At 46.0% G+C, this 21,204-nt stretch overlaps 1 protein-coding gene across 3 annotated transcripts in view; it reads right to left on the reverse strand.

Moving 5' to 3' along the window:
* The window catches only part of PTPN14 (protein tyrosine phosphatase non-receptor type 14), a 161,641-nt gene that overhangs the window by 8,500 nt on the left and 131,937 nt on the right, over window positions 1–21,204 (reverse strand). For all 3 annotated transcript variants that reach the window (XM_044267194.1, XM_044267195.1, XM_044267196.1), the window contains exons 10-16: window positions 20,954–21,036; window positions 18,257–18,314; window positions 14,485–14,563; window positions 10,755–12,232; window positions 6,310–6,453; window positions 4,665–4,883; window positions 1,410–1,538 (exon numbers count right to left, since the gene is read on the reverse strand). In XM_044267194.1, the coding sequence (XP_044123129.1) occupies window positions 1,410–1,538; window positions 4,665–4,883; window positions 6,310–6,453; window positions 10,755–12,232; window positions 14,485–14,563; window positions 18,257–18,314; window positions 20,954–21,036 (2,190 nt within the window). The remainder of the gene's footprint in view (window positions 1–1,409; window positions 1,539–4,664; window positions 4,884–6,309; window positions 6,454–10,754; window positions 12,233–14,484; window positions 14,564–18,256; window positions 18,315–20,953; window positions 21,037–21,204) is intronic.

The following is a 21,204-nucleotide window of genomic DNA, read 5'->3' on the forward strand; positions in this document are numbered from 1 at the left end:
CCTAAGCTTCCTTTATTTGTTCATTTTGTCTGGTCCCTCCCACCAAGACGGGAGCTCCCTGGGGACAGGGATCACACCTATCTAGTCGGCCACCAGGCCCCCGGTCAGCACAGATGACACCCTGTTTGGAGTTGAATGAATCCCTTCCGGTAGTATGTTTTCATAAGACTAAAAAACGATTCTACACATTTTACAGAGAATTTACTCTTCGTGGGAAGGTCTCAAGTCAGCCGAGAGAAGTACTATAGGTTTTAAAGGGCTTGAACTGACTTTCATCACCTTCTTAAGGGGTTGTTCTGGAAAGCAACTACTCAGAACAGTCCACGAAGGAAATATGAGTTCTGTTTTCAGTTCGCTGCTCCCCACTCTTTAAAAATTTGTAGGAAAGGGGTATTCCTTTTCCTTTTTTTTTTTTTTTTTTTTTAAAGATTTTATTTATTTGAGAGGAAGAGAGACAGAAAAAGAGAGAGCATGAGAGGGAAGAGGTTGGAGGGAGAAGCAGACTCCCAGCCAAGCAGGGAGCCCGATCTGGGACTTGATCCCGGAATTCCAGGATCATGACCTGAGCTGAAGGAAGTTGCTTAACCGAGTCACCCAGGCACCAGGAAGGGGGTATTCCTTGCCACAGATACTGGTGAAAGACAGATGAAGCTAGCTGGTCCCCTAAATGACTTCAAAACGGAAGTTAAAATCTCATGAAAGGAAGAAAAGAAAGTGGTTAAAATAAAAAAACTGAAAACGTGAGAAGAGAAGAAATAGAAAACTTCTTCCCTTAAAGGCAGCAAAGTCCGAGCAAACTGCTTGGTTGACCAGCGGTGAGCACCAGTTTTTAGAACACCGCGCTGAGTTCTCCAGTTTCAACAGAAAAACTACATTTGACTTGGCAAAGAAAGGTAACGATTTTTTTTTTTCTCCTCTCCCCAAAAAGAAGAGAGAGACCTCTACAGGAACAACAGTTTCTGGTCTCTCTTCAGCTGCTAAGCATGGAAGCATGTGGGATTGGCCATGCCCGCGGCTGGGAATACGTGCCGATCCACCCACAGCAGCCCTAAGTTCTCGCTCAAATTCCAGGGGAGCGATGATCGCGCTGTTTGGCACACACAAGTGAGCTGGCTGAACTGAAGTTCGGTTCTTGTTTGTTTGTCTGATGGATTCTAGTTTATGGCAGTCTAAGGAAAAGCACTAATAAGCTGGATGAAAATGGGATACGACAATAAATTATCTTTGGGAAATAAAACAAATCTATGTGGGAGGAGAGAAAAGAAATGCGTGCCAGAGAGAAAAAGCATTTGCAGAGAAACGGTGGTGGAGGAAGCAGGATGCGACAGCGAGGTCACCAGATGCAGAGCCGATCTCCCGCACCCCCCACCACCCCCGGGGACAGATGGCTGTACCCCCAGCGCCCTTACCTCTTCCGCAGTGACCATGGCAATCACGTTCGCTCCCTGTTCCCACACCATCTGCCAGAAGTCATGACACGTGTGTGGTAGGGGTCCCTGAGTGGCTATGTAGTGCCATTGTGCCCCACCAACCACCACCTGGAAACCAAGGAAAGCAAGGGTAAATGAACCCCAAATCTAGAACAGCATTACCTGCTGACCATGGCTCCATCTGTCTCTACCTGAAAACCGTGGATAATATTTTAGGCCAAATGGGTTAGTGATATTATCAAAAAGTCTGGTAACACATTCTTACATGAAAATACATTTTGTCACTCAAGCCTATTAAAATACTTTTTTTATTTTGGTCTGTAATTTATAGTAATTATATACAAACCCGTGAGAGTTAAAAACATACACATACGTGCACACACACACACATGCACTCAAATTGCATGACCCTATGGGTGTGTATAACCTAACAGAATTTGTTACAGAAATACTTGTGCTTAGTACGCACAAGGTACTGATTATTTCTATTCTTTCCTCCTCTCTAGTCTAGTCTGTTTCATTTAAAACACACACACACACACACACACACACAATCTCAAAGTGGTCCTGATCATGAAGTTGATTTCATACCCCCACTATTATACTGTGTCCCCTACTTTGAGGCACAGTACTCTCTACCATCCTTTTGCACAATTAAAAAAAAAGTGTACCACGGAATATCATCCCTATGGAAGTGAGGTCTTTGTATTGATGACATGCTATGTACTGTATTGTCACCCTCCACTGTTCTTGCGACTCCGTGTGTCGCGTACAGGTGTTACGGACGCACCTCTAGCAACCATGCATGCTACCGGACTGCTGACTCCTCGCTCATGCAAGTATCCAAACGAACTTCAGAGTCATGAGATGATTTTGGATAATAGAAGTATTACCCCATGCAGCTCAGGGTGACCTTGGGAGACTAATTCTGTAGCTAGAAGTACTAGTGGCAGAGAATCAGGAGTAAATTGTGCCTGAGGTGTTGAAGGTCATGCTGTCAGGGTAAAATCGTGCCCTTTGGCGGCATTCTTTCTGTGTTCCTTTCCATTCCTGTGCAAAGTTGGGCCTCCTTCGATGTCCACCAATGCAAATCTCTAGATAGTTCTTGGAGCACGAAGTGATCCTTGTTTGAAACTTTTTTCCCTCATTTATTTTATGAAACTATATACTAACTGGATTCCAACAAAAACAATGTCTGTTATTGTCTCATTACACAAGACATGTTTAGGTCAAAGCTGGCAAGCGAAATCCATTTTCCAAGTACTGGTGGGAGATAACATTCATATATTGGCTGGCTGGTGAGGAGTTTCGTTTATCTGTGGAATTGTGATTTTAAACATTAGCCTCTCTGGCACCCAACATATAGGAACCATAAATACTTCCAAAGTATGTGGCTGCCTGGGGCCTATCAGCAAATTCCAAGTATTGACAGGAGGGCATTAGAAACTGCATTAAAACACAACAACCAATGCTACTGAGGTAGATTTCACAGATGTCATGATTCTACCTCTGGAGCAAATCAATCTCGGCTCTACGTTAATAGCTGCTTGGAACCCAGGGAGCAAACATTGGCAAGATCTACAGCTCTATTCGAAAAACACAAGGACAAGTTCTTACAAGCTCTGCGGGTCTATTAAACGCACCCATGTCTAACCCAGATCCACAGGATGAAATGCAGGCCTTGGAGAATACAGAGGAAAGGGAAGCTTCTGTTAATAATACCCGGTGGGCAAAGCTGATGTAGATTGACAGCTTTTCCAGAACGCAAATGGAAAACGATGAAGGATATTTGGCCAAAAGAAGAAGACAGCATGGTATAGCTGTGTCAGAGTCCAAAGATACCCTACCAAGGAGCATTTCTGAGATTTGTATCTTCGTCTGATTCATTACTTTGGCTATTATTTCCTAATCTAAATTAAGCCCAGGAAACTGGCAGTGTCAGTTTACTCAAGAGTTTCCTGGGGTTCATTCTGTATTGTTTTAGTTCTCACTCTCAAAACCTAAAACCAAAATACCCAGTATGATCCACAAGAGTAACCCCTTCGTATTTTTGCACAGTACTTTCTGGTACTTAAAAATATACACGTGGTTATCTATGCTCTGTGTACAAAACCCCTACATCCAACCACAGTGTTCTTTTCCTATTCTGTCCTACAACTATTGTAACGGACACAGGCACCAGACATCTGGCTGTATTTTATTTATTTATTTTAATTTTTTTATATAGTTTTTTTTTTTAATATAGTGATGGCTGTATTTTAGAGACTCAGAGGAACCTACCAAAAATTCAGCTACAGTTGGAAAGTCCAATGAGGAAAGGAAATAACGCCAAACAAGGCCAGAAACAGATTTCTGAGGTTATGATCATACAGGACTATTAACATGAACTGTGGATGATTTAAAAACATCCTGCTGTACCATTAGTATATGAATAAATTCTCCCACTTTGGAGGTCAGAGCCTGCAGTGACATTCCAAGCGACTACATTCTGTTACTGGGAGGGCCGAGGCCGGTAAGCCACGTAGGAGACATTTAACCATGGAGCCACGCATCTAGAACTCTCAATTCTAGCTGGGGTCGAGCGACGCTACTTTTCAAGTTGGTGAAATACTGAGATGTGAAGATCTGAGGTATCTGAGATACTAACAAAGAACGGAGGATATTCCCGCGCGGACGATCGCGGCCAGCTTTGCAAGAGCCGCATCACCCACAGCATGTTCAGGGCCTGCACGGCAGGGTCCGCTCTTCGGGACACCGCACACCCCGGGGACGTGGGCGGGACAGCGCACGACCCGCACCAGCACCGGGGAGAACGGACCAGTTTCTGCCGCTCCCCAAACCCCTAAAGACGTCCCTGACAGGACAAACACAACGCCTGCGACTTCCAAAGTCTCCACCGCGTGCGACTCTCGAGCCGAAGAGGACACCCTGAGCTTCCCGAGCGCGCGCCGGGGATTGCTGGAAGTCCCGGAGAGGAACAAGCGAATTCCCCTGCGGCGAATCGCGACCCGAGGTTCTCCCGGACGCCGCGAGGCTCCCTTCTCTCCACCGTGACGGACATGCCCGCCCATCCGGTTGACTAAGCTGCACGGAATTCAAAAACACTCCCTCGGGGGCTGGGGACGAGCCAAGAGGCTCAGTCGGAGCCCGATCGTTGTTTTTTTTTTTTTTTTCTCCCTGCATTTTTGCCTGGAACCCCGCAATCTTCCACAAGCCGCCCCCACCCCCACTCACCTTGATGTGGGAGGCGTTGATGTAACCCGTGTTATTCTCTTTGGTCGGGACCAGCTCCACTCTGTTCTCCTCATACGGGACGACTTCGCGGATGCGGCTCCGCTCGGCGTTCTCCGGCAGCGCGGCCGTGCTGAAGATGCCGTTCGCCTTCTTCTTGGGAATCTGCTCGTATTCTGTGAACACCATTCCCTCCTCTAGCTTTTTCTTCAGGGTTCTGAACTGCAACAGAAATTAATCCTCAGCTCCCCGGATTACCTGATTCAAAAACTCCAACGGGTCAGAGTCCCTGAAATATTTTACAGTGATCGTGTTAATCGGTACTTTTGGGGGTACAATGGGCGCCGAATTATCTGGTCTCCTTGTTCACCATAGTGCTAGTGTCTCTGGCCCAATAACCAATCTCCTTCTCACTCACGCTTGAAACAGAAGTGGTCAGCAAGGCCAAGCAAGAACCCAAATTCAAAATCGGTGTTTTTGTTATTAACACCTCTGTTTCAAGTCCCAGGGATGAGAAGACGGTTCTTCTCAATTACCCAAACATCCTTTTTCTCCACTTCCAGAGCAGTGTTTTGTTTTGTTTTCTGTTTTTTTTTTTGTTTTTGTTTTTGATAAATTTAAAATGATACTGATCTATAGTTCCCTAGTTCTGAAGATGAGATCTTGTCGTCTCTTTTTCCCACGGCCAAACCCCTCATTACAAACACATGGTATTCATTGGATTAAATGATTCCTCTGAAGTCCCTTCTGCCTTTAAACCTTTTTGTTGTTGTTGTTGTTGTTGTTATGTTAGTCACCACACAGCACATCATTAGTATTTCAGGGTCTGATGGAGGGTCCCATGACTCGTTGCTTGCATCTAACACCCAGGCTCCATGCAATCTGTGCCCTCCTTAACACCCATCCCCAGGCCTTTTTAATACTTCATATATACTGGCAGAAATTCAAAACGGGAATGCTTCTAGCTATTAAATTTACACGTGTTTCTTAACCAGAGAGTAATTTCAGGAACTAAAGGAACACCCCTCTTTACCTCTAAAACACTAGCATGCAGCTTCTTCCCGCTTTTCAAAACCAAAGTTCTCACAATGCATTATCCTAAGAATGATAAATCAGCCACATGTTACAGCCAAATAGGGAGATGGTCTATTAAAAGAATTCTATGAATATCTGGGTAAGACAATCACTCCCTAAGAAAGGATAATGGTTCACTAAATTCATAGAGGCTGAGAGCTACAGCAACAGGTGAACTTCCTTATTTTGCCAAAAAAACAACAAAATTCACTAAATTCATAGAGGCTGAGAGCTACAGCAACAGGTGAACTTCCTTATTTTGCCAAAAAAACAACAAAACAGGTCCAAAGAAATGGAGTGACTGGACCAAGGCCATGTGGCTTGCTAGGGGCAGGTCCCAAGGCAATGCCCCTGCCTTGTTAGGCAGGCATCACTGCCTAACAAGAGATGAAGAAACTTGAGGTGCTGGAAAGCATCAATTTAATACAATGCACACACCGGGTCTTGCTAATCTCAAACTGGGGAATTAATTCATCAAACAAACCTCAGGGCTGGCATGTTTGGGCAAGGAGAGAGCTCTGGAACCCCAAGATCACAGAGAATGAATCACACACTTGACAAGCCCAGTGCTTACCCTCTCATCCATGGGAACTCGGGTGGCATCGGCTCGACTGTCTTCGCGCCCTGAGACCCGGGCAACGGAGAGTCCATTCAATGCTGCCAACATGAGCGGCCGCTTCTGTGCTTCCAGAGTGGCCATCTTCTGCTTCTCTAGATTCTTGCGGCAAGAAAAGGCATGTTCTCATTGTTTATTATATGGGTAGAATGCTGGAATGTGTTTTATTTAATCTCCCCAAATCTGTAACTCCCCAGCCAAGGAATGCAGACAATCGCCATTAGTGGGGCAGATTCAAACACAGCCTTCCCATTCTTCCCACTGTGTCTGCGGAAGCCAGGTCCTCCGGGACTCCTGAGCTTTTATCTAAAAATGGAGGAGTGGATGAACTAACAATAAGTAAAAGCAAAGACGCCATGGGAATATCCCCCTGCCATGGGGCTCACTCCAAAAGAAAAAGAAAAAGAAAAAGAAAAAAAAGCAAAACTGTGTACTAGCAAGATGCTTCTAGAAGGTAAGGGCTGAAGGAAGACAGAGTGAGGGAGAGAGAAACAGCCAATCCAGTCACAGTGATGGACCTTTTATTCAGATCAAATGATTTAAAAAAAAAAAAAAAAAAACCAAAAAACTATAAACATGGTTTGTTGCATTGTTAAGAAATGCAGATTCACGAACCATAAAAAAAAACCTTCCCAAGTTTCCACTCTGAGGAGCAGAGATGGAGAGAGTCAATCCTATATTGGAGCTCTGGTCCCTGGGACCGTCCGCAGTATGAGGGAGATGCGGGTGAGCAGACTTGCCAACACCAATGTCTCCAGGCGTCCAACGTGATCCATGAGGCATTACCCTTCCTGCTGCATCTGTAAGGCCCCAAGGAATGGGCCCCATGGTTCCCAATGGTCACGGTGGGACATTACTGAATGGGACACAGGTATGGGAGAATATGGATTTGGGGACTGAGCAGCCCATTCTGGGAGACGGTTGGAGGTCTTGTTGGTGGCAATTTTTATTTCCTCTCCAACCTCACCTGCACCAACATTCTGAAATGGGATCAGTCGAGGTTCTGGCTGTTCCGTCTAAGGCTGTTCTCCCTAGTGCCTCCTAAAAGGACTGAGGTAGAACAAGGCACCCGTTTTACTCAAGCAATTCAGTGAGAGCATTTCCCAAAAATAACTTTGTCTTAGAAGACAGAAGAATAGCGGGAATTCCTAAAGCATATGAGTGGAGGAGTTAAACAGCATTTAAGATTTTGCTCCTGACAGAAACAGAACTACTCTGTAGGTCCCTTTGGATGCCACACAGGAAGGGGTCATCTTATCCCTGGTTTCTCTTCAAGGCTTAAGGTCCTTTTTTACCCCCTGAGTTTATGATTTATAAATTTACTCCCCCTGAGAGGTTGGTGGTGAGGGAGCCATGGTGCTGGCAGAGGACAAGGAGTGAGCAGACTATCCCAAGTGTGGGGGCACAGGCGGGCATTACAACCCCACACAGTCAGCTTCTCAATGTCACCCAGAGGCAGATGGAGCTCTGGCCTTTCTGAGGGAAGGCCACCAACGCGAGGCTTCATCCACTGTCCGGACCAGCCCAGCAGACAAACTGAAGGAACATCTCAGTGGAAGACTCACTGGGGGAGAGAGAAAAGTGCCGAGGTTCACCTTCGGCCAAAAGAATGGCCCTGGCTTCTCCATCCCACGAAGAGTTTGAAGATTCTGGATTTTAATTTTGGGGATTTTGTTTGTTTGCTTGCTTATTAATGTTTGTGAGAAATAAATTTCCCGTTATCTCCTTTAATTGGGAACATTTCACTTCCTCTGTGAAATTCTGAGAAAAGCAATCATTTTGGGGAAAAAAAAAAGTCCCTAAGGTCCTCCAAACAGTCCTTCTGCTTCCTTCCATCTGTACCATAAGGGGACACTAACAAGGCCTAAGGCAAAAAGTGACTATCTTGTCTTTCTTGGAAAAGGATTACTAGTTACCTAGTGAAAACCGAAACCCCAGTGATAAACGATTTTTCTTAGTTCCTTCTCACTTACCCTATACATTTGTTACCAGAGATTAAAAAAAAAACCAAAACACTCAAGAAATCTGATTTGGCTTTTTCTCTTCCTGGCACCCGACTTGGGGCTCAGAAGCTAGATAGTGAAATGTCCTCGAGGCAGCAGTAGCAGCCGGAACGCGGAGCTACCACAGCAGCAGGCCTGAATCACCCATCAAACAGACAAGTGGCTCCAAAATTATGGAGAGTTGCCACAGGGGACATTCCCACCATACCTGCGGCGCCCCCCACCCCTGCCGCCCAGTTCCCCTTTGGTTAGATTTTCTCACTGTTTCATCAAAAACAGCAGATGGAGAACTACCCCCACCTTCAGGGCCCTGGCACTGTCGCCATCTCGCTGGCACAGTGGCTCACTGAAGAACCTCCTAGTCCTTCTCTAAGGTCAAGACATCAGCCAAGGGCAGTGATCCCTGAGCTCCTGAGTATATATAATCTGGAAAAAAAAAATCAATGGGAAATGAAATAGGGACGGGATACCAATGTTCCTGCACCACAATTAAGGGATGGACTCAGTTACTCACTATTATCCATATGGATGGGGTGGGTGAACCCATGGGAAAAATGGAGGAAACACCCTTCCTTCTCTGTGATGGCACAAGAAGCTCTATGTAGGGAGTTAGGGCCATGGGTTTGGATCCAGGGTTTTGTTTAACACAGGTAACAGGAGGAGCGAATAAGATGACCACCATGAGTTTATGGGACCATGAAGGTATCAGTAAACCTCAAATCAGCAGGGGAAACAGCAGAGCCGAATGCTCTGACTGACAGGTTCCTGAGTTGTGGTAAAGGAGCCTCCAGGGCCAAACACGCTGAAAATCCATCTCCACCAAAGCATGACTTTTTCCAAGCTGCGAAAGCTCTCCCCAGGGCGCCACCCCCGTGTTTCATTCCATCCCCCAGCCAAATGGTTTTATTGGCCAGAGGCAAAAGCACATCTTTCACAATTTCCCTCTAGGTTTGCAATAAGTGGAAAAAGTTATGCCTGTACCAAATTCTTAGTGCTACTCTACTTGGGGCCAAATCCGGGCTGCTGGGAACGTTCTGAAAATTTGTCTAAAGTAATGAAGTTGCTGCGGTTAGATTTCTGAACCCCAAAACGTGGCTTCCTTAAAACCCCGGCCCTTAGCTGTTCTCTTCAGCTTGATTACCCACTGGGGCGCAAGGAGACTTGTAAAGGAAGGGAGTCTAAGAAGCCCCCTCGAAGCAAATTTAACTTGGCAGCTGGCCTGGAGTTCCCACGTGCCAGCTACCTTATGTAGAGATGTGGTACCTGCAGAGGAGAAGTCAAGAACGGTCTCAATAGTAAGGACGTGATTTTTCATTTTTTAAGGGAGTGAAAATTTCCAGAACAAGCAGCAATAGTCATCTGAATTATTTTTTTTAAGTAGCAACTACAGGAATACCTTGGAGGGGTGGGGGCTCAGTCAGTGAAATGTCTGACTCTTGGTTTTAGCTCAAGTCATGATCTCAGGGTCATGGGATCGAGCCCCGGGTCAGGCTTTGCACTTGACTTGAAGTCCGCCTGAGAATCTGTCCCTCTCTCTCTGCCCCTCCCCTCGCTCACTCTCTCGCTCTCAAATAAAATAAATAAAATTTTAAAGTCGCAACTACAATCTAGCAATTTTCTCATTAGGACATAATTCACTTTGTTGGTCTGTGTGTGCACCTGTTACCTACACACTCTTGCTCGGACCATACCTGGCCCGCCAGCTGGCACATGTCCTGAAAGACAGTGAGTCATGTCTAGTATCAGGCATCTTCAAACGTTGTACGTGTGTGTAGATGAATGCGTGTATTCACACGCACATGTGTGCGTTCTGACAGAATGAGCTCAACGGAGAACTAAAGCTCAGTGGTGAATTCGTGAGTTTACTGTCGTGTTCTTGGGTTGTGTTAAACATCCATTGAAAGAAAATCTGAAAGGAAGGCTGGACACGTCCCGGTGTGGTCAACACCAGTGAGCTATCCTGATGCACAGAGCTGCACTCGGAAGGGGTGGGGGTCGCTCTCTCACACGATCTAATCGGGGGAAACAAACTTTCCCCCAAAATAACCAACAGGAGACGCAGGAAGGAGAGCCCCGAGCAGCTCACACAACGGGATGTCTGACCCTGAACAGAGGGCACGACGCCGGCCCGGACCCCGGCCCGACAACCAGCCTGCGCACAGCATCCCAAGTCCACGACGGCGCGTGGTGCCAAGTACACCAGTCGGGGCCCTGAGTGAAAATGGAAGATGGAACCGAAAGGGTGAAACACAAAGTTCTGTGAAAGAGAACAGCCTGTTGAAATGCTCACTGATCCGCCAACTCCCCAACGTCTGGGTGCTTCGTACTCAGAGTCACGGCAAAGAGGCAGAGGACACTGCAGGGGACGCAGACCCCGCCCCGGGAGAGCAGGACACTTACCCTGAGCGCCATCTCTCTCTCTATAATGCTGTCTTCCAGCGAGAACATCTCGGACACGGGTCTCTCCTTCACAGGCTCTTTTTTGACCCGCTCCTTCACACTCGTCAGGTCGGGTTCAGAGATGGACGGACCGAGGGAAGGCCCGGCCACGGCCAGCTGGTCGGCTCGGGAGACGCTGATGGCCTTGGCCGGCCCGTGTCTCAGGACCCTGGCCCTGGCCACGGCAGGAGGCAGGCCGACCTGGTCTTGCCTCAGCGCCCCGTTGCTGACGCTCTTCCTTGGGCCGGGGTACTCGGGTGGGGGTTTGTTTGGGATCCGGGCCAAGGCTGCCTGTAGCTGGGCACTGTACCCCATCTTCTCCCGGAGCACGGGGATCTGCGGCACCGAGCCCGGGACCTCCTCGTCCTCCTCGTCCTCGCTCTCACTGCTGTGGATCAGCATGGTGGCGTCGGAGAAAGTCTTCTTGTGGTGGTAATGGGGAAGCTGGTGAGCCTCGTGGCTCCCGGGCACCTCCTCGGGGGGCCCCTGCTCCCGGAGGGTGTTCCGGCGAGCCATGGGGATGTTGAGGGACTTCAAGGTCATGGCTTCCATGCCCCGCACCATGCTGCTCATCACCTCCAGGCTGTGGCGCTTATTCACGGGGCCGTGGTGCTTGGCCGTGAGGGGCTCGCTCACCTCCTGCAGAGACTGGTGCACCACCGGGGAGCTGTCCTCTTGAAAGGTCTTCACCGAGAGCTGCACTTTGCGGGTCACCAGGTCGGGGCTGCTGCCGCTGACGTACTTGTGGCGGTGGCTGGCGAGGTCCGGGGTGCTGGTGGCAGGGCGCGGCCGCGGGTAGGGGGGCGGCGGCCTGAAGAGATAGTTTTTGAGCATGTGGGCCGCGCTGTAGCTCTGCGCGCCCTGGAGCTGCGTGTTGGCCAGCTCGGGGGTGCTCACCGTGTGGGAGATGGCGCTGGCCCCCGGCTTGCTCGGCACCGTGCAGTTCTTTGGGTTCATCGGGTCGGACGGACCGACGAGCTTGTTACCGTAGCCGCCCTGGGGCCCGTAGGGGACGGTGTAGGGGTGCCGCTCCCGCATCTCGGGCTGGCTGTACACCAGATCCTCCGGCTGGTTGTAGGCGTGCGTGTTGATGATGTTGAGGTTTCGCAGAGACTGGCTCTGGCTGTCCGTGGGCAGGACCCCCCTCTTCAGCTGTCGCATGACTGTCTCGTAATCGGGGGTCGGCCGGTAGGACGGCACGATGATGGCGCTGTGCCGGTGGCTCGGGATGTAGTCCGCCCGCATGATGTCGCTCCCCGGGATGCTGAGGTTGGAGGACACGGGAGAGGCCTGGACGAACGTCTGCGAGCAGCTGAGCGAGTTGATGCTGTGCGCGCTACACACGCTGCCGTTGGTGACGGTGCCGTTTAAATAGTTCAAGTCCAGGCTGTTGTGAGAGTTGCGGTATAAGGCTTCCTCGTTCCCATGGACGATGCTGTCTATAAGGAGTCAAACAAAGGCACGTGAGCCCCCATATCGCCCTGCTTCGACTGAGTTCCCCCTCACACTTGTGGGTGTGATTTTTTAGAAGTCACGAAAAGTGAAACCCTGGGGTCTCCACCCAAACGTTCCACAGGAAAAGCAGGAATTTTGGGTGAGGTGCCAACATACAGAAGGAACCCTTGAAATCATACTAAAAAGAAAAAGGGAACCTAATCAAAGCAAGCCATGCCCATTTGGAATAGCTACTGCCTGGGTCAGTTCTCGATTTTGCCATCAGCTTTGAAGTCAGGCACCAACAATGGCCTTCATGCTGGGTGAATCTGTCTTCTTGTTCAGGGTCCAGCAACAGAGGACTGGATATTTGGGCCAGGAAGTCAAGAACTTCAACAGGGCAACAGATTTGACATTACCGAGCACCTGTGGCTTAGGTTCCTGACTGTGTCAGCAAAGGTCCCCTCAACTGAGGTGAGGGGTGTCTTAACGCTCACGTGAGCGTTAAGACACAAGAGTGAGCGTTAAGACACAAGACAGGGATGCAGTCATGACGTCCGTGTGCATGGCTAGCTTGCTGTGATGAACTCCCAGAGGAGGGCAAAAGCAGAATCAGGAGTTCAGCCACTGCCTACAACTCTCCTCTAAAATGAGTTTCCTCACTGAGGTCAATTCACATTCAAATTAATAAGAATCCAAGGAGGTATCGAAAGAGATAAAAAGTACATTTCTTTTTTTTTTTTTAAGATTCTATCTATTTATTTGACAGAGAGGGATCACAAGCAGGCAGAGAGGCAGGCAGAGAGAGAGAGAGAAGGAAGCAGGCTCCCTGCTGAGCAGAGAGCCCGATGCGCGACTCGATCCCAGGACCCTGAGATCATGACCCGAGCCGAAGGCAGCAGCTTAACCCACTGAGCCACCCAGGTGCCCCAAAAAGTACATTTCTAAAGTCAGGCCCATTCTAGGTGTCCGGGGTTCCTTTAAAACACACACACACACACACACACCCCTCGAGGAAGGCAACCTCTTGCTGAGACACTTTTCGGTGGGCAAAGTACATTCACGTTCACACTATGGATTTAAGCATGAGCAAAGTAAAGGAAGACAAGGCAGAAAAGACAAACAAAACAAAACACCCCCAACCAACCAGAAAAGGTGACTGAAAACACTCAGCTGCCCCAAGAGGAGCGGGGTCCCAGACTAGAGGAGAATTGCTGGGTAAGAAAACCCAGCCAAACACGGAGACAAAAGTGTTCCCCTTCTAGCTCTAGTGGGGTTTGGTGTTTTCCCACAGAAGCAGGGAAACTTTGCTAGTCTTCTTATAAAAAGTAAGTGTTTTATTAAATAGTCTGCACTATCTACGTTTCCAATTACACTCTGACAGCACAGAGAAATTCAAAATCGCTGGCATAGGATAACACAGAAACTAATGATACATTTAACATATTGTCAGCCTCCCCGTTTAATTTCATTCCTTTTCTGAGATGCCGTTAGTGTAGTGATGAAGAGCTCTAGCTCTTGACGCCAATTTTCCTGTCCGAGCTCCTCCAACTCCCCTTCTGTATCCCACTTTCTGTATTCGCAAAATGGAATAACGGTACCTATGGTGTGGGTTTATTTTGAGGATTAAATGAAACAATACGTCGCAAGGGCTTAGCACAGTGCTTAGGGAGTGGAATTGCTCTATAAATGTTCATTGCGATTATTAGAATCATTATTACTGGATTGGATTTTTCTCACACATTTCGCACAATGATGTTTTGGGGGAGAAAAAGGAAGAAAAGAGATTTACTCGGAGGCAAGAACAAGTGCACAGACAGCTGGCAGACGATAGTGAAGAAGAGTTTGGAGCATTTGTGCCTTTGTTCTAAGTATTCTGGACATCTGTGTTCTCTGTCACCGTGAGAGCCCAGTGCACTGTTACAAGCTTTCTGATAAGGGCAGTGAGGGTGAAGAGTATTCGATTAGGCTTACTGGCCCTCTCTCTTCTCCAAGCCCACTTACCAGAGGCAGAAGAAAAAGGAACTTGCCCCCTTCCTTCTCCCAACTCCCCTGGCAGCCAATTCTGGAAAAATTTTCTTCTCCGGAGCCCATGACATTCTAAGCCTTTCATACATCAGAACTGCTGCCTGCTGTCATTCAGACAATGACAAAGTCAAGACAAAAGTATGACTGTCGTCTAAAAAAAAATTGTCTTTCCTGCTCACAGGTACTCAACTTTTCGTCTTAAGAAGGGAAAATGGCAAGCCCCAGTTACCTTGTGAAGTGTGCGTTTCCGAGTAGTGTTCCCCACACTGGACGTGCATGGGAGGCAAGATGTACGGCTGCTGTCGGGGCTGAAAGAGAGAACACGGCAAAGCTGGGAAGGCCGCGGCACAAGGGGCCACGGACGATCGCTCACAGGGAACCCACCCATCACTCGCCCACACCTGCGAGGAAGCACAGCGTGGCTGCTCGGCCTGTCTGCCCTTGACCCATACCTCTTTCTTGCTCCTCGGTACCCCTGACTCCTCACTAAGTTTAGGACTGGAGAAACAGGGAAGGGAGGGGTAGTGAGGCTGGTTCAAGGTGGGAGAGTTAAGAGGCTACAATGAACATATCGTCCATTTCCTGATACACTTGCAAGACCCCCAATGCCTTTTTTTTAAAAATTTTTATTTATTTATTTGATAGAGAAATCACAAGTAGGGAGAGAGGCAGACAGAGAGAGAGGGAAGCAGACTCCCTGCTGAGCAGAGAGCCCGACGCGGGGCTCAATCCCAGGACCCCGAGATCATGACCTGAGCCGAAGGCAGAGGCTTTACCCACTGAGCCACCCAGGTGCCCCTCCTAATGCCTTTTTAAGGAATAACTCAGAACATGGATAGTATTCTGTTCTACCCAAGAAATAATGTGACTATGGGGGAACTCTCTTTCATTCTATTAAAAATTGGCTGTACCTATAACCCTTGTTCACAGTACATCAACTTCCAACAGGGACAAGGGAGTGTTGAGCTGGGTACACTTGTAAACTCATGTAAAAATCTGAAGGGTGACCCATAACAATAAGTGTGTAGTTCTCAAGACCACTTATGGACCCTCCCATTGGAGAGCCCAATGTGGAAGGGCCTGGCAGGGATTCCAATTCAACCATCTCCCTCCCCTACACACACCCCCTTTGGTGAAGAATCTTTTCCAAGAGATTCTTTAAGATGGCCATTTAGCCTCAATCTGATTAACTTCCTGCGTTAGGTAAGGGTGAACTCAGAAAAAAAATACTTAGACAGGTTCAATATTTGGTGAGCCAACAAAGGAAATACAGTAAGTTGCTAATGGGATCTAGAGCAAGACATTGAACCTGAGTAGGTCTCAGCTTCTTGTCAATCATAAATCATGCCTCTTCCCCCCATGAGAAACAATAACCATTTTATCTATATATTGGGATTCCAGACAAGAACTTGCTTGAAGAAAAAGCTTTGATACTAACAAAAAAAACTTTTAAAAACTTTAAGCCTGTAAACCACCAAGCAAAATATCTTATATTGTTATTTGATTATTTTGAAATTAGCCTTATAGATACTTATTTAACTGTTTAAATAAGTTTAACTGTTTAAACTGTTTAACTGTTCCTGCTCTAGGAAGAAAGTTGAGATCAAGCCAAAAAAAACCAAAAACAGAGCCAGCAGGGGTCACACTTTCTCAGTGTCCCTCCATTAAAGAAGAGCACTCTCCAGAATCATGACTCATCTACCACTTCCTCTGCCATAAATGATGCTTAAGCATCTAAAGGGCAAATAAAGAAGGTGATGAAGACAGGGGATCCAAAAGTGAAAAAGAGTCAGGAGAGAAGAAATGAAGAATTGAAACTAATCTAAGAAATTAGTTCATGGTACCAAAGAAAAGGTGCTGAATCACTATCGGCTTTTCTAAATATTCCCAAATCTCCCTTTGGCTGGTTTTTGAATTTTAATTTTAAAATATTTTTCCTCTTCTTGGTAATACATCATTCACCTCAGTTTTTCCAGAGTGGGACAGCCAGTTTTGAGGCTTGTAAAAAAAACAGCGGGCAGGGATTTATACAAGGTAGGAGAAACACATGGTAAGGCACCGTTGGCTTGCTGCCTTCTCTCGCACTTATTTTTTTAAAAATCCAATAATTAAGTGATTGTTTATGAACTGGCATTAAATGTAGAGCAAAGAACAAAATAGCAAACGCTCCAAATACCATTTCAGGATATTATTTATTCCATATAGTATATGTATGTATATATTCCATATATATAATGCATATTATTCTATTTCCTTCCAGACCTGTTAATACAGAAACAAGTGAGATGCTATAACATGGGCAGCCAAAGAGCAAGAGAAAAGTAGCAGTCCTGGGCATCAGCAAGGAAGCCAAAAAGAGACAATGCCACTCATCCTAGGGAACTCCTGGTGAAATGGTTTAAGCCTAAGGGTACAGGAAAGGGGGATGCCTTGAATTTGGCTTCCTGCAAACTGTCTTCATCCAGATAAAATAGGAAAGCCTCTTCATCTTCTCTAGATAAGTAAGATGAGATCCAATCACAAGACAGCCTTACAGTGCTTTGCCCCTATGGTGTTTCAAGGACATAAGTGAAAAATTATCTCTCTAATGAAGACATGTGGACTCTACAGAAAAAATTAAAATAATATTCACAAAGAAGGCGTATAAAGAAGCCAGTGCCATGAACAAATCTATTAATGCCACAAGGGAAAAGCCCAAAGTGACCCTTGAGATCTCCAAGGAAATGGCCACTTGTGAGATGCTATGCATGATATCAAGATTAATAATATTCATGTGGGGACTCAGGAATGTGATGACATATGGTGCAATTTTAGAATTCTAAGAGTTCATTGTCTATGCATTTTCCAGAAAAAAAAAAATCCCCAAAACTTTCCTTTTAAAAGACAAGTTAAAGATGTCCTATAGGATATACACTGTGTATGAGAAAAAAATCAATTTTATTCTAACATCGCAAAGAAAATCCTCAACTAGAAAATGTTAAAGGTCACATATTTATTTTGATATTGTATCAGATATCACAACCTAAAATACAAGAATTATGATTTAAAACAAGTAGATACTTTAAAGGGAACCAACTCTCCTGCATTTTTTTATGATATTATCCTTAACTCATCCTCAAAATAAAGCACAGCCTAAGACAGAACACATGTATTGAAATGAGGGTTGTGTTTCCTTATTCAGAAGAGGATCAATTAAAAAAAAAAACAAAACTATGTTAGTTAGAAAAGCAGATCAATTCAGTCAATCAATTTTGTTGACTTTAAAATTGGAAGATGTGGAATTAATCTTCTCTACCGAAAACCCTACCTGAGACCATGGGCAGTAAACTCATTGAATTTGGGTTCATTTGAAAACCATTTTCCCTCCCTTTCTTTCTTCCTTTCTTAAGAGAGGGGAAGGGGGTGGGGAGAGGAAGAGAAACAATCTTAAGCAGGTTCCATGCTCAGCACAGAGCCGGATGTGGGGCTCGATCTCACAACCCTGAGATCATGACATGAGCCCAAATCAAGAGTTGGACGCTTAACCAACTGAGCCATCCTGGTGTCCTTAAAAAGCATTTTCTGTCTAGTGTATTAAGCTCTATCTATGGGCAGTGAATACAAAAAAATCGTGGAGCTTGTAACTGAAGACATGTCTGTATGAGACTATCAGGAACAGTGCGTGATAAAACCACAGACGAACAAGTGGACGAAAACACATGTAATAGGTCACTCATTAAAGAAACATGATCTCATCAGCCCTGAGACTTACTCTTAAGGGGTGAACCTTGAGCCACACTTCAAGAAGTGATGGCCATAGATGGGCACGTTCCACATGATGGGACATGAATGGGGACAATGGATGTCCACCACACCTGCTGGGCAAATTGATGCTCTTCTGGGTTTTCATCAGATCTCACCTGGTCATGGCGCCCTAGGCATGTCTCCTCTCAAATTAGGAACAAAAGGCCACTCCATTCCCAACAGTCAGACCATTTGATTGCTGAAGACTTTATACGTACCAGAGAGGATCGGCTCCAGGTGGGCTGGCGTCTGATGGGGGGTGGAGAATTTGATTGTCTAAAAAGAAAGTTAAAAAAATGAGAATGGTCATTACATTTATAAGACACAGACAAGAGAGGGAGAAAAGGGGGGAAAACAGACAGGATGAGTAAGTAATTTATAGCAAAATGTAAACATTGATTTTCTGAATAAAGTTTTGATTTCCTTTTTTATTATTTTATTTTCAAAATGTTTAGAGCATATGACCCTTAGATAATAAATTTTACCAAAGAATAAGGCTTATTTCCAAAGATTATGAGAGAAATAAGCAAGACTGAAAAATATCACTAGTATTACATGGATTTTCAAAAAATTGTATTCTTTGTATCTTTGTGTACGTGTAAAATCTTTCATAATGAAAAACAACAAGTAGAAAAAATACTTTTTGTAATACTGCCAGTAAAATGAAATAAAAAACAGGTTAAATATGTTTGAGTAAGACCATATAATGTTCTTCTTAGATTAAGATAATATCAACTACAAATATTTATCTCATCAGATCCTTTCCAGATTGAGAATGAATTTTTTAATGTAGAGATAAAAATGTGTGGGGACTAAGAGTATTATCAAATTCTGGAGCACTGAAATCAAAGGAGCCTTTGAGAAATGGTCCCAAATTTCAGAGCAACACTTTCCCTAGTGCTCAGTGAAATCATAAGAGGACAAAAACAAACAAAACAGGACCTGCAGAGTTTTCCATAAAGCTAGAATTCTTCAATTTAAAGCACTCTCTTAGTCTGATAGTTCACCTTTCCTACACTTTTGTATCTTTTCTTTTATGAAGTGATGGAAGCAGTAGAATAATGTCATATGTTTTTTAACAACTGGCCAAATACAATATTATTAAGACCTAGATCATAGGCTTTAAATATTATTGTAAGACCTGAATTTTTTCTTCTCAAGTCAAGAAATATGGGAACCGCTCCCTGGAGCTATATGTGAAGATGACAAGCAGTAGTAGCTCTGTGAGCAAAAAATAAAAATAAAAATCAGTGACAGTCTTTTTGAGGTCAGGGTGTGGAGACCTCTAGACGAAGAGGCTGGTAAGAGGATACCAGATTCATAGAACTCCAGGGGGTTATCCCAGACCTTAAAGCAGCCTGCACTGAGATTCTGAATTTATTCTGTATATGGGTGTGTGTGTGTGTGTGTGTGTGTGTATGTACATATATTAAAGAGTTCCGGTTCTTATCATATAAAAGGGGTTAGGAACCTCTCAATGCTGGATAGGAATAGGAGAAGAATGGTTATTGCAGAACTAGAAAAGAAAACACAATTTCCTCAGTTTTCACCCTAATATTAGATGTTCACTAATATTGGAAGACCACAAGATAAAAATACTCAGAATATTTTATGATAAATCCACTTGCTGAGAAATGGTCAAACCAGAAGACCACAAGAAAATCCACTTCTCGGAACAGTTTTATTTCAAGGCACCCTCCAGAAGTCAACCCCAGAATTCCTGCTCGTGTCAAAGACACCCCGACAAAGGAAAGGCCAGAGCAGCGCAGACCCACACGGAAGTGATCTAGAGGGAATCTGGTTGAAAGAAGGGCGAGTGCGCATGCGCCTGTGTACGTTTATGCGCACGCGCTACCGTCCCCAGTCAGGGCCCTTTATTTGCCACTCCCGGGTCGCTGCCCGTCTCAATTTACATTTGCAAACTTCGCTGGCAGACCTGATAACTCTCGCCTCTCCTTTCAGCCTCCAACAGTGACCAGTTGCAACGACTGGCTTGAAAGGGCCTCCATCGTGTGGAGAAGAAAGTCTGTCAGGACGTGAGGCTCCGGCTCTAAAGCAGCCGCGCTTTCCAGCAGGAACTGCTCTGGGACAATACTCGCGCGCTCTTGGATGTGTCCACTGGGGGCATGGAAAAGCAGTTCCTCGCTCGCATTCATATCCCCGAACTCTTTGAAACACAATTAAGCACCTTGGGTGCCCCAACTGCCGAATGTTCTCTGCTGAGGAACGTCTTTTGAAGGCAACCAAAATAAAGGCAATGATAGCGTGAGGCCCAGCGACGCCACGTCCAAGGTCAGGTCACATTTAAGTTCCCGTATCAGACTCCCTTTCCCGTCTTTATTTCCAAATTAGATTTAAAAAACACACATGGACTTGTGACATCTATTAGTGTCTTCCAAGGCTTCCTGTAATTACCCTGGCCTCTCATTTACAGGCAGATGACATGACCCAGGAGCACACGCCGGGTTAGCCAACTGTGTAAGAGAAACAGGGCTGAGGATGACAGAGGCTTCTTTTCTTTCAAGTTGGCTTGCCACTCTGTTACACACTTCTGAACCTACTCTGCATCTGACACGAAGGGGCACCCCGGCAAATTGGGAACGGCTCGGCTCCTCCGAACTCCGAGCTGGAGGACGGAAAGGCACTAATGCGGGCCGACCCATCCAGGTAGTCAAGCTCTCACAGTCAATTTGTGAATTATTTTCTCTCCAGGCACATGCACTACGCCAGACAGTCTTCATCATTAAAGATCTTTCGCTCCTGCCTGGATTCAGCTTATTCCTTTAGCTTCGGCGAGGAGGGAGGGAGGAGGGTGAACGGAAAAAGCGACCTAAGCCATCGACGACATCCCTAAAGCCCGTGAACTGAACGCGAGCGAGCCACCCGGGGAGGTGCTGGGCTCCACGCTTACTTACTCAGTGCAGATTTTGTTTTGTTTGTAAAACTTGTGCCGTGTCGCAAACAACCGAGAAATGTACTTGGCATTTTCAATATCGTCCTTGGGAAAGAAGAGATGGGGAAAGAGTAAAAGTAAATATTTGTTTGACTGTAGATGCGTTTCCCTAAGATTCTCCTGAACAGGGCCACATCCCTTCCTCCTATGAGGCCAACCAAGCGCAAAGCAGCACCCTGAGCTGTAAACCCACATGGCGCATGTGGCTAGGAA

The sequence above is a fragment of the Neovison vison genome, chromosome 10 (genome assembly GCF_020171115.1).
Source record: "Neovison vison isolate M4711 chromosome 10, ASM_NN_V1, whole genome shotgun sequence".
Classification (NCBI taxonomy): Eukaryota; Metazoa; Chordata; class Mammalia; order Carnivora; family Mustelidae; genus Neogale; species Neogale vison.